General features: G+C 32.1%; 1 protein-coding gene across 1 annotated transcript; it reads right to left on the bottom strand.

Moving 5' to 3' along the window:
* Positions 1 to 5379: 5379 nt before the first annotated feature.
* On the bottom strand, positions 5380 to 9892 carry LOC116844982 (THAP domain-containing protein 1-like). The gene is made up of 4 exons (XM_032817191.1): positions 9672 to 9892; positions 9112 to 9274; positions 8947 to 9037; positions 5380 to 6163 (listed from the first exon to the last, which is right to left on the bottom strand). The coding sequence occupies exons 2-4, from the start codon at positions 9265 to 9267 to the stop codon at positions 5493 to 5495; spliced, it is 918 nt and encodes a 305-aa protein (XP_032673082.1). The 5' UTR covers positions 9268 to 9274; positions 9672 to 9892; the 3' UTR covers positions 5380 to 5492.
* Positions 9893 to 13146: the final 3254 nt, after the last annotated feature.

The raw sequence follows: 13146 nt of genomic DNA, 5'->3' as shown, positions 1-13146 counted from the left end.
TATTTTAAATTTCTAGTTTTTAAAATAATTAATCGTAGAAGAAGAAGAATAAACAAACATCTGAAATGTAAATGTGAATATTTTTATTACAAAATTCAATTATTTAAGTATTGCGGATTTATTACAAAATTAAATTATTTCGATGCGGAACAATTACTTGGATGATAAACATCATAAAAACATTTAAAGCATATAAATTTTCTATAGTTTGCACAATGAATAAATGAAAGAGTATCACATACACATTTATTTTTCCGTAAGTCCGGGGGAAAACATATTTCGTTGACGTTTCGAAACACATTTCTTTCAGGAATTAATTTCGATGCAAACCAAGCGTACTTGATCATATCTGTAAAAGCTCCCAATGATATTGTGAATGAATTAAAGAATGAATCTTTTTATACTATATCTTTTTATACTATATCAATATCATCAAAATAAATAAAAATAAATAAAAACACTCATTAAAAAAAAAAATTGCCACCTCCTTGCTCACCTCCGTGAGCAAACTTGGATCTTACGAATTATGAAGCAAGCACCTAACTCACGAAGCCAACTGCACTGGTTGGAAGTACAGTTACCGGGAAGGCTCATATGGCGCGCCGCGCGATGCGCTTCGGATATGGCCAATTTTCACAAATTTATTACTCCGAAACTAAGGCTTATTCAATCAAACGCCGGGACACGTATCTTTTTTTTTCATCTCCAGAATAATTAAAAAAATTGGGGTCAAAATCCCAGGGTGAGTCACTTGGTCCTCCCCTTGTTAGTTTAATAAGATAAAAGTACCATAATCCGGACATGTACAGTCTGTTTGATAAGAGCGTGTCCGACAAAACTTTTATATACAGGGTGTCCCAGTTACAGGATATGTAAGACGTGCCAAAAGAAAAATATAAGTAGAACAGATAAAAGTGAACAAAAATTTTAAAGGTCATTTTTCAAACAACCACGTAAAATTTTAAGATATTAATTAAAATATTTGGACATATCAGAACGCGGCAGACGGGACATATGGCCGGCGAAAAAAAATGGATGATTGTTAGCGGGTCTATTTTATAGGTCAGAGAGATGGGCCGTTTGACATATGAAAATGAGTAGCTCCGTGTATACGTCCGCGTACACGCACCGGCGTTAATGCCGTCCGTACATCCGTGTAATTCGCACACGATGACGCGTCATCCACACACTGCTGCCTGTAGGTGAGGCAGGAGCAGCACGGAGTGGCGGAGGGGGCTAGCGGTATACGATCGTCGGACGTTTGCAGAGGGAATAATGGTGGGAGTCGCGGCGATCTTCCATCCTTTATCGCAGATATAAGAGCGAAAGAGATAGAATTATAAGACGTCGTGGACAGAAATGCCGTCCTAAAATACGTGTAACGTAACTAAGAAAACGCTCAACTCACACTGTCTCGTCTATACGTGAACAATATGCGGTGTTCCGACGACTGTTTCGCTCGCTCGAACATGCATGCATTCTTTCTTGTTAGCAAGGAAATCACTGTAATGTAAAAGGAGATCTTGGAGAAGGATTTTCAGGAGGTTTCTTAATAACTGCTCTTGACAAAAATAAATAAATATTAGATTATTACATTTATTTCAATATAGAATACTGCATCAATATAGAACACTACAATAGTACAGCGCTTGTATGGATTGTCGAAGTAGAATATTTTTAATTTTAGTGTTGCATAAACACACGAGATATAATTATTTCATATTTTATGCGTTCGAATATCGTTCCATCGTTATAAAATTTGGTAGTCCTGAAAAGGGCCGATTTTTGCGCCTGTTTCAAATAATTATTGTTCCTTATTATTATGGATACAGAAATGCAACCCGTTTCTGCTATCATCGTCCGTTTTGTTCGTTGTCTGGGAAGAACTTCGGCTTCGACCCGATTTTCTCGCGAACTTGATTGATTCGATACTTAATCGATTCAATCAAGTTATCGACCGTGCCGGATATTGGACTGACTATTAACTATCGACCTCAATTTCTTTGACACAAAAATCGGCTCTTTTCAGGCCGACCAAATTTTATAATGATGGAACAATACTCGAACGCATAAAATATGAAATAATTATATCTAGCGTGTTTATGCAACACTAAAATTAAAAATATTCTCCGACAATCCATACAAGCGCTGTATTGTTGCAATGTTCTATATTGATGCAGTATTCTATATTGAAATAAATGTAATAATCTAATATTTATTTTTTTTAAGAGCAGCTATTAAGAAACCTCCTGAAAATCCTTCCCTAAGATCTCCTTTTACATTACAGTGATTTCCTTGCTAATAAGAAAAAATACATGGATGTTCGAGCGAGCGAAACAGTCGTCGGAACACCGCATATTGTTCACGTATAGACGAGACAGTGTGAGTCGAGCGTTTTTTTAGTGTGCGTCACATGTATTTTAGGACGACATTTCTGTCCACGACGTCTTATAATGCTATCTCTCTCGCTCTTACATCTATGATAAAGAATGGAAGATCGCCGTGACTCCCACCACTATTCCCTCTCCAAGCGTCCGACGATCGTATACCGCTAGCCCCCTCCGCCTCATTGTGCTGCTCCTGCCTCACCTACAGGCAGCAGTGGTGAGTGACGCGTCATCGTGTGCGAGTCACACGGTATACGGACAGCATTACGCCGGTGCGTGTCACGTATTGCGCGGGGGAAAGGCGGAGCCCCTCCCCCTGCACCCCCTCCCCAAAAAATTAACCCTAACCAAGCCCATCATGTACGATAATTAAAAATCTCGACTATACTAAACTAGATTAGGCGAGTTTTTTAATTCATCGATGGATCCATCGCATGATGCGTAAATACAGCGAAACGTTGCATTTGCGCATCATGCGATGAATCCATCAATGAATTAAAAAACTCGACCATCACTAATAAGGGCTTCGAACGTGTGTCGCGTAAGGTTTTCGATTGCATGCGAGAAAATGGCGGCGGTCCTGTGTGTGTGACGTTGTGTGTATGACATGTCACTTATGTGAATACTTACAACGTAAAATGTGAGTCAGCGTGGCCATTAAATTACTGTCGTAAAACCAAAAATGATAGCATCTTATTGCATCAAAAAATGTCGTAACAAAAAAATAGATGGTATTGGATGTTATTGGATGGTATTGGATGTTATTTGCTCTACTCATTTTCAACAAAAGAATTTTAGGAAGCGTCCTAATTGCGTACAGTACGATTGCACACAACCAATCGATGATAAGAATTATCTAGTGAATTACCAGATCAAACCAATCATTACAATTTGTGGTCAATAGTACTGTCGGCAATCGGGACCCTCCCGAATTTTATGACTAAACGTAATGAAAATATGTGCCATTTTCTTGCATGCACCGGAAACTCTATCAGACACAAGCCATTATATGCTTTTAGATAGCCTGTTAGCAATCTAGTTTAGTATAGACATCCATGGGTTTAGAATGTTGCATTAAATAGGTTAAGTTAGGATTAGTTTTTTGGAAAGGGTTTGCGGGGGGAAGGCCCCCGTCTCTCCCCCGCGCAAACACGTATACTTTGTGCATATAGTGAGATGTCTGTATATAATATATATATACATACAATCGGAAAACTACAGTCCAAGTAATCAACTTCTTTTGTTCATAACTTTTTAATAAAGAGAGACCTAAAATTTTATAAATGTTACTCAGGGATATGTCCTTGACAACATATGTGAAGTTCAAGGTCATCGGCGAGGTATCCCTTAATAAGCATAATTACTCAACTTTTTTTATATATAAAAATTTTTTATTAAGAAAGCAGATATAACTAAATTAAATTAAAATATTAATAATAAAACTAACTCTAGGTTGTATTCAATAGCCGCTTCAAATACTTTAGTTTTATGTATATCTCTGACTTTTATTATATGAAATATTTGGACTACATAGTTTATTTTTGTAGTTGTATTAAATAATAGTTTTGTAGTTGTATTAAATAATATTATAAGAAAATTATAATTACTGCTTCGGCTGCATATGGGGATAATAAAAAACGCTCAGTATCAGTTGAAGAAATAGCGCAGCAGCCAAGATGATAAACTAGGAATCTAGAAATATCTGTCTCGAGTTCGCGTCCGACTAGTACCGAGTAAATTTTCAAGTGTGAAAATAGTGAGAAATCAAATAAAAGAGTTAAATTTCATTTAAAATCAATATAAATTGATATAATTAATATAACTAAACTGAATATAAATATTTCTTTATCAAGAGTTTCTTATTAAAAATATTGAGAGGTTCTAGATATATTATATTAACTTTAATATATAACGTTCCGTATAAGGTTTCTGTAGTGTTAATGGAATGAGCATGGACGAACATTTTCATGTTCGTTAGTGACAGGTTTATTAACCTCCGTGTAATGTTACCATCTTACAATTTAAGATTGCTGTAATCTTATGGCAATATTAATGCGCTGTGAGGAAAAGAATATGAAATATAAAAAAAATAGAGTTCCTCATTTAAAAAATTCAAGATGACCTTGCCCTGATCTTAGCGATGCTACCCAAGATCAAACTGATAGAATTAGTAAATAAATCTTTTTAAACCCTACAACTTTTATCTGTGAAACAGTTTTCTATAAAACTTATATTTTTCGAGATATTTCGAAGTCCTTTTCGGAGTATTTTTTTACCTTATATATATACAGGGTATCTATTTCAGAAATCAAAAAGACACAATAAAAAAGGAATTAATACAATAATTTTTAAGTAATCTAAAACCGAAATTATCATTATGACTAAAAAATTACGTTAATATGGTCAACATGACATCAGGTTGATATTATTTTCATTTATCTGCTTTCCTTAAGAGTTAATAACCCTAATTAAAAATTTTTTTAACATACATACGTCATGAAAAAGTAAAGAGAACAATTGTAAACAGGATACAAGAATTTATGATCTTAAAATATAGTAAAATTTTTATACTAAATGCTCTCTTTCTTTCTATAGTGTCATATTTTGCAGATCCCATATCTGAAATTATACTATGAACATGTATCCTATCGTTTTTACTTTCTTTTCTATAACATCACATATCATAAGTTTAAATTTTGTACAATTTGTTTATATCTCACAACTTGAAGACCCCCTTACAGACTAAAGCATGAATATTTTCATTCAGTATTTCAATATTCACGAATAGTTTGGTAAAGTAGCAGTACTTAAATATGTATTTGTTGGTATATCAAATATATCATCAGCCCTAAGTTAGAAAATCAGCTAACTCGAATTTTTTAAATTAAAATACTTATTTCGTCCGCATGTGTCGAAATTCTGCATAGTTTGGAGAATTTTCTGTAAAATTGGAATTTTGTGAGTTAGGTTTTCTAATTTGGTCTACAATATATATAGCTAAACGTTATTGAACATTATATCCAAGGATAGCATACAATAATTATTAAAATTATTTTTAAAGACAAATTTTAATACTCAGAGTCAAAAACATCATACAAAATAGTACTATTCAGGTTTATGTTTTATTCTCCTATTTAATGTTCGTAACGAAGGTAAAGGAAAATTACGAATCAATTCTTCATAACCTGTACTTCCACATGCCAACTTTAATTTCAGTGCTTTTTGTATAGTATTAGCGCACCATATTGGAACCTTTTTGAATTCGCCTGACAAAAGTTTTACTTGGCTATCATCTAAAATCTTCTTAACATTTGCTACTAGTGTATTTGAAGTAAGTGCTTGTTGTTGTAGAAGTTTTATTTTACGTTTTGCAATTAAAAGTTTCTGTTTTGCATGTCTGTGCAAACGATCAACTTTTGTAAAAACTTTAAACATTTCTTCCATTTTTTTTTCTTTCTGTAAGCAACTAGGGCACGAATTTAAAACTTCATTTGGTGTATGTTGCACAAATTCTCCATCTTCTATTTTTATATTTTCAATAGTTATATCTATGTCATGGTCTACATCCTTATTTTCCATTGGTTCATTTTCATAAATTGTGGACGAATTTTCTTGTGTAAGTAAGTTCTCACTTGGCGTAAAGTCTTCTATAGGTCTTCTATATAGGTCATCTCTGTTTTCCATTTTTATAAGTAAGCTCTCAGTTGGCGTATAGTCTTTTATAGGTATATGTGTATCTTTATTTTCCATTTTTGTAATTATTAACTCTTCTGGAACTGGAAAAAAGTATATAAACACATATTATAATTATATTCATAAAGAAAAAATATTATTTGATCGTTTATTCAATTTCTTATATGGTACCTAATCTTTACTATTAAAAAATTTGTTATGTATATTTCAACAAAAGATCTACCACTTTAAGTCTAGAACCCAAAACATTAAAACATTATGTGAACCTTAAACAAAGATAAATTTTATTCAATAAAAAGTTAAAAAATAAACAAAATTAAAACCAATAAAAGCCAAGACAAGTCCATGTTCCTAAAATTTTGTATTACAAACGATATGTGTATATTTATATTTGTATTTATATGAGTAGTGTTATGAAGGTTACTGAAGAAGGTTTAAACATAGAACCAAAATGCATAAAGGAGGGAGTGCAATATGGGTCGATTTCTTCCCATTGAAAGTAACTTTAATGGAACATAAATTTACATTATATGGGTTATCTAATATATAAAAATAATAATTATATCACTGGTAACCCATTTTGAAAACTGCCCTGTTATATAGCCAAGTGACTCACTGATATGAGTTCTCTAATGATGTAACTAATCCGTGTATGTGTGTGTGTGTGTGTGTTTCTGGTTTACTTTCCATTCGATATTACAAAAAGTGTACAAATACGATTCATTATTCTTCCTTTAAATTTCATGTGAATTTGGAAGATAATATAAATGCCAATTGCATGCATAAGTCAGGAAGGTAGAAATAAAGAATCCGCATTGTTACCTCGTGTACTTATAAACTAAAAATCTTTTATTCTCGATAAAGTCTGGGAATAGGAATAAATTATACTTGAAAAAGTCAGTAAATATATTTTAGAAACACTAATATATCAATGAAATAATATTATAATTGAAATCATAATGATTAAAATACAGATAAAGACCCCACGGCGTCACTTGTGGATTTAGTGACTCAAAATCCTCTTTACTCCACTCTACATTATATCTGGTAGGAAAAATAACTAATGAATAAATGTGTAAATATTTCAGAAACCCTTTATTTAATGTAATCGAAGTATGTTATAATTTATAAAGTTATAATTAAAGTTATAATTTATAAAGTTATAACATAAAGAATTATAATTTATTATTAATGATTTATAACATACTCCAATTACTAAATAAAGGATTTTTGAAATATTTACAGATGTATTCAATGTTTAGTTATTTTTCCTACCAAATATAATGAAAAGTAGAGAGGATTTTGAGTTACTAAATCCACGAGTGACACTGTGGGGTCTTATCTCTATTTTAATCATTACGATTTCAATTATAATAATATTTCATTGATACATTAGTTTCCCTAAAACATATTTACTGACTTATTCAATTGTAATTTATTCCTATTCCCAGACTTAATCGTGAATAAAGTATTTACAGTTCATAAATATATGAAATTCATACATACAATGTGGAGTCTTCATTTCTACTTTTTGACTTATGCAACTGGTATTCTCTTCCAAATTCGTATGAAATCCTCTAAAGGAAGAATATTTAGAATATAAGGAAGTGAATCGCATTTGTAACACTTTTTTAATACCAAATGGGAAATAAACCAGAAACAATTAATTACATTATTAGAGAACTCATATCAGCGAGTCACTTGGCTATATAATAGGGTGGTTTTCAAAATGTTCCCACAGGCTACCAGTGATATAATTATTATTTTTATATATTAGATAACCCATATAATGCAAATTTATGTTTCACTAAAGTTACTTTTAATAGACAGAAATCGACCCAAATTGCACTCCCTCCTTTGTATTGATCATTTCAATCTAGACCTTTATAATAAAACCTTTATAATAAAACCTTTATAAAAAATTTTAGAAACGTGGACATCTTGCCTTGGCTCTTATTGGTCTTAATTTTTATTTAAATTTTATTCAGAGAGCCTTGTATAGTATTGTATTAAAAGTTCAAAAAGTTATAATAAAAAATGTATATTTTTTTAAAAACAGTATTTGAAAAATTGATTGGATAAATTTTACATATGTTTAAGAAATTTTAGGATTAATAAATAAAAATTAATAAATGCATATGTTGATATTTATAATACTGTTATTATTTTCAAAAAACTAATAGAATAACAAAAGAAATTAAAAACTTAACTGGATAATTATTTAGTTTAGCGGCAACACCTCCGATTTTGATGAAAATAGGTTCAATCGACGCGTTTTTGCATGTCAAACAACTTTTTCTTCTGACAAAATCGTCGCTCTCTATTGCGAAGCGAAATATTAATATTTAAAATGATACATTGATAGGGTTAGAAAATCTGTCACATGGACATAATATATTGTAGATGCTAAAACACCGTGTTGTATTAAAAAGTCTATTAATTTGTTACAATCGTTGATTAAAAAATTGGTAATTATCCAGTTACACCGTCTATCTCTAGCTATGTAACTGGAGGGCTTTGCCCCCCAGACCCCAGTATCACGGTGGGGTGGGAGCTACAGTCTTTTGTAAGAAATTCACTCTTTAGCTTAAGCACAAGAGACTATAGCCCCCATCTCCCGTGATACGATGGGTCTGGGGAGCGAAGCCCCGCAGTCACATAGCTAGAGATAGATGGTATGAGATTTTCTAACCTAACGTGCCCTCAACTTTGTCTATTAATATCTCACTTCGTAGTAGAGAGTGACGATTTTGTCAGAGGAAAAAGTTATTTGGCATGCAAAAACGCGTCAATTGAGCCTGTTTTCATCGAAATCAGAGGTGTTGCCGCTAAACTAAATAATTACCCTTAACTGAAAAAAAATTACCTGTTTTAAATATAGTAGGTATAGCATTTCTTTTTAATTTCAAGAGGCCATCTGTTCTATATTGTTCCCACATTTCAGGAGCAAAATGAATCTGTAAATCATACAAATGTACTAAGAAAATAAAGTAATTTATATCAATTAATAATCAATACAAATTTACAATACCTGGCATAACGTTGAATGTCTTGATGGAGTCCAATTTGGGCGATTAACATTATGCACCCATATTGCACATCTTTCTATATCTTTTATCGGAAAAGAACACATTTTATAACCAGTTTTCCATGAATTTGAGCATTCTTGTGCAACACAACTAGGCATTTTATTTCTAAAACAGTTTTTAAAAACTTCTTTAAATTAAAGAAAAAATAAGGCTTATAGAAGCCATATATACTTGAATATTAAGAATATTAAATAGAATAATAACATTTAACAGTATTTGCACTAAAATTCAGCACGAGTCTAATAGGTCTCATTTTTTTCTTAATTAAGCATATGCCTTCTCTTAATTAAGCATATTTAAAATATAGTTTATTTCTTTCCAAATCATATTTATGTATAAGTTTTAAGTTAAGTTTAATTATGAATTTATTATAATAGAAGATTACTAAATACTTACTATTTATAAATATCGCTTGTAATAATTATATAAAATAAATAAGATATAAAAATTATATATAAGCATGCGTTATACTTTAATTATTTTTAGTATATATATTACTTACTGTAACTTTCTTTCTCAACATGAAGGTCTACAAATTCTGATACAAATAAGAACTGCTTCCTGCTGAACTATGACTGCACCAATTGATCAAATCTGCGCTCGGATATACACTACCAGTACCAGAGAAAGATATAAGAGCGGCCACCGGCCTGATTTTAGCGGCCAGAGCTAGGCGCATTTTAGATACGCCATCTTCCTTCTTTCCTTCAATAGGCCTGTTCTTTGTAGTTGCACTGCTGAACTGGTGCAATATATTGAAGTGAAACAAATATACGTTTTCTCACTCTAACTTATTGCACTAGTTCAGTAGTGCAGCTACAAAGAACAGGCCTATTATATGGCTTCCGGCAACTAAACGTCTCAAAGCTATTACCCAGATGATGTCCTTTAAACTTTAGATTGATTGGTTGATATTATAGAGGAATTTATAAATTTCACGGAAGAGTTTAGTATTATTCTTAAACGCTTCTTCATGAATGTTGCAGTTGAAACAGTTGATTCTGAGAAAGTTGATAGTCAGTTTGTCCGATTGCTCTGTCGTGATTGGGCACTTAAATAATACGTAGTCAATATCTCTAGGGATTTCACACTCGCAGGTGGCATCATAGGCTGCGTTCAGATTTCCCACCCGGATGTATTCTATTACTAGAAGTGCTATAGTATATGTAACATATACTATAGTGTTTCTAGTAATAGAGTGCACCCGGGTAGGGAATCTGAACGCAGTCATAAATGATCTCCTTCTCCATGAGATGAGTACCAGTGCAGATATGGTAAGATCTTACCCTAGAGATGGGAGCGTCCCGATTGACCACGGTACAATTGGACACAACCAACCGATGAAAAGAATTATCTAGTGAATTACTAGGTCGAACCAATCATTACAATCTGTGTTCAATCGTATCGTGGTCAATCGGGTCCCATCCCCTAGAGATTAAGGTGATAATACACTGGTCAAGGTTATTCAATCCAAAAAACCATGGGATCTGAGACAGTTGTTGTAGATGATTTCGATAACAAATGTCTTAATTCCAAATTGACCCTCGAGTTCAAGGTGCACCATAACCATCAGTGAGCGTTGTGTATCGGCAATAAGGTCCACAGCAGATTCCTGAGTCATTATAGGGTGCGTTCAGATTCCTTATCCGGGTGCACTCTATTACTAGAAACACTATAGTATATGTGACATATACTATAGCACTTCTAGTAATAGAATACACCCGGGTGGGGAATCTGAACGCAGCCATAGGTGGCTCTGTACTGAGAGCGGCCAATTTAGCTAGTAAGTCCGCCGTATCATTTCCCTCCACATCTTTGTGACCGGGAATCCAGTGATCTGTTCTTTTGCTCTGCACTGCTGCACTGGTGCAATAAGTTAGAGTGAGACAAATATACATTTGTCTCATTCTAACTTATTGCACCAGTGCAGCAGTGCAGAGCAAAAGAACAGATTTCAGATTAGGTTGATATAAATGCTTGAAGAGTGAACATTGTAAATTTTATCCTTAATCAGCCAAATAATATCTTGGTGTTTTCCTTTATAGTCCGTAGCTAATATACTGGACAAAATGCTCTTGGAATCCGAACAAATACCAGCATTTTAATGACCAGATTCCACAATGATCTCAATTGCTCTTAAGATAGCCAGAGCTTCAATATAAAATATACTATAGGACTTGCGGAGTGGAATCGACTCTCTCATTTCAGGGGAGGAACAGAAAATTCCGAACCCGGAGGAGCCATCATCCAGGACTGATTCATCAGTATGAATCACTGTCAGAGACAGACTCATTTTTTCGAGGTAATTAACAACGAGTTTATTTATACTTTTCGTAGATATTTTGCCGTTTCCACCCATCCAAAAATCACCCACTTTATACTTTAATTTAGCAATTAAATCAAACGCATTAAGAAAGATTGAATAATTAAAAAATTGGGATTTAAAGGGCATACTACCCTCCCGGTTTTTTAATAGACCAGCTGATCAATTAAAATACGCTGATTGGCTGGATTCAAGCCTCGTCCCCTACTCCCTAACACCATCTACACAAAAGGGGGGGAGGGGGGCATATAAGGACTACCTTTACCCAAGAGAGCTCAGTATCAGAGTTCTCAGCCCTGATGATGCAAACTGCAACGTTTGCGAAACGTCGCCCTTATAGAAATATCATACTAAAAATCATTGATAATTACTTATTATCCAGTATTTTTAATACTGAAAATAAGTAATTATCAATGATTCTTAGTATGATATTTCTATAAGAGCGGCATATCGCTGATTCAAGATACGGCTCCATTCCGGAAGCTATACCTAGACATTTTCCATAATATTTATTGTAAACAAAAAATTAATATTTTGTAAATATTTCTATAAATATTGCACATGAAAAAAATAAATATAATTATTTATAATTATTAAATTAATAAAGAAATAAGAAAATCGAAATTTAAATTGGTAATGTATATTAGAAAAAAATTCTTTAAGTGAAAGAAATATATTTTGTTACATATAATTTCTTAACTTAAAAAAATATTTGTTAAATTTTAGAAAATATATAATAAATATAAAGAAATATTTTTTTAAATTTGTAAAATAAGCTGTAAAATTATGAATTTATAAATAAAAAAAGTGATTTCTTTGATTTAAAATATCTATATATGTAAGAATAAACAAATAATTTCTTTACAAGGGGAAAATTAGTGTTTTTCAATGTAAAAACTATTTAAATAAATATTTGCTTGTTTTAGTAAATAAAATACAAGTAAATCATTTTATAAATCTGAATAAATTATTTTCTAATATTAAAAATATTTTTTTATGTTTCAAATTAAAGTTTCTTTTATTATCAGAAAAAAATTTATTTAAATTTACAAAATAATTTATTTTACTTACTTTTAAAACATGTAAATATTTTTTAAATATACTTTCTACATACTTTTTAAAACATATATTTTAAAAGAATCTATTCTCTTCTTTTAAATAAATCATATGCTTTCGTATATGGGTATACCATATGTACACAATATAAAGCGTCTCTCAATCAAAGTGATAGTGACGCAGTACCCTTATAGAAATATCATACTAAGAATCATTGATAATTACTTATTATCCAGTATTTTTAATACTGAAAATAAGTAATTATCAATGATTCTTAGTATAATATTTCTATAAGGGGAGTTCTCCAAAACACTATAATAAAGTATCTTTTCGTTAAATACTTTTCTAGTTATGAGACTTGAAAGTTACATTGGCCACTGGCATTAGCGTTACCCAAAGTGTACCACGCGGAGATTCCTCGGTTGAAGCGCGGAAACGCGGAAACGCGGAAACGCGGAAGACAAAATCTAACTAGATCCGCTACATGTTCTGTGTCTGTTTTGATTGCCTTATATTATATGAGGCATATTTTGGGCGGAAAAGTGGTATGGGGAATTATAAAATATTAATTTTTAACGGTATTTATTAATTAAAATGC

This window comes from Odontomachus brunneus, unplaced genomic scaffold (genome assembly GCF_010583005.1).
Source record: "Odontomachus brunneus isolate Ranch 3 - 2012 unplaced genomic scaffold, Obru_v1 Obru_scaffold_048, whole genome shotgun sequence".
Taxonomy (NCBI): Eukaryota; Metazoa; Arthropoda; class Insecta; order Hymenoptera; family Formicidae; genus Odontomachus; species Odontomachus brunneus.
Note: the sequence above shows the minus strand (reverse complement) of the source record. Positions and strands in the feature narration are given on the sequence as shown.

What these genes read in the sequence shown, in the direction of transcription:
- LOC116844982 (XM_032817191.1), bottom strand. Translation starts at nt 9,267, where the DNA reads ATGCCTAGTTGTGTTGCACAAGAATGCTCAAATTCATGGAAAACTGGT. An exon ending in GACATTCAACGTTATGCCAG is followed by an intron (nt 9,038 to 9,111) that starts GTATTGTAAATT and finishes TATGATTTACAG; the next exon opens with ATTCATTTTGCTCCTGAAAT. An exon ending in ACCTACTATATTTAAAACAG is followed by an intron (nt 6,164 to 8,946) that starts GTAATTTTTTTT and finishes ACTTTTTTCCAG; the next exon opens with TTCCAGAAGAGTTAATAATT.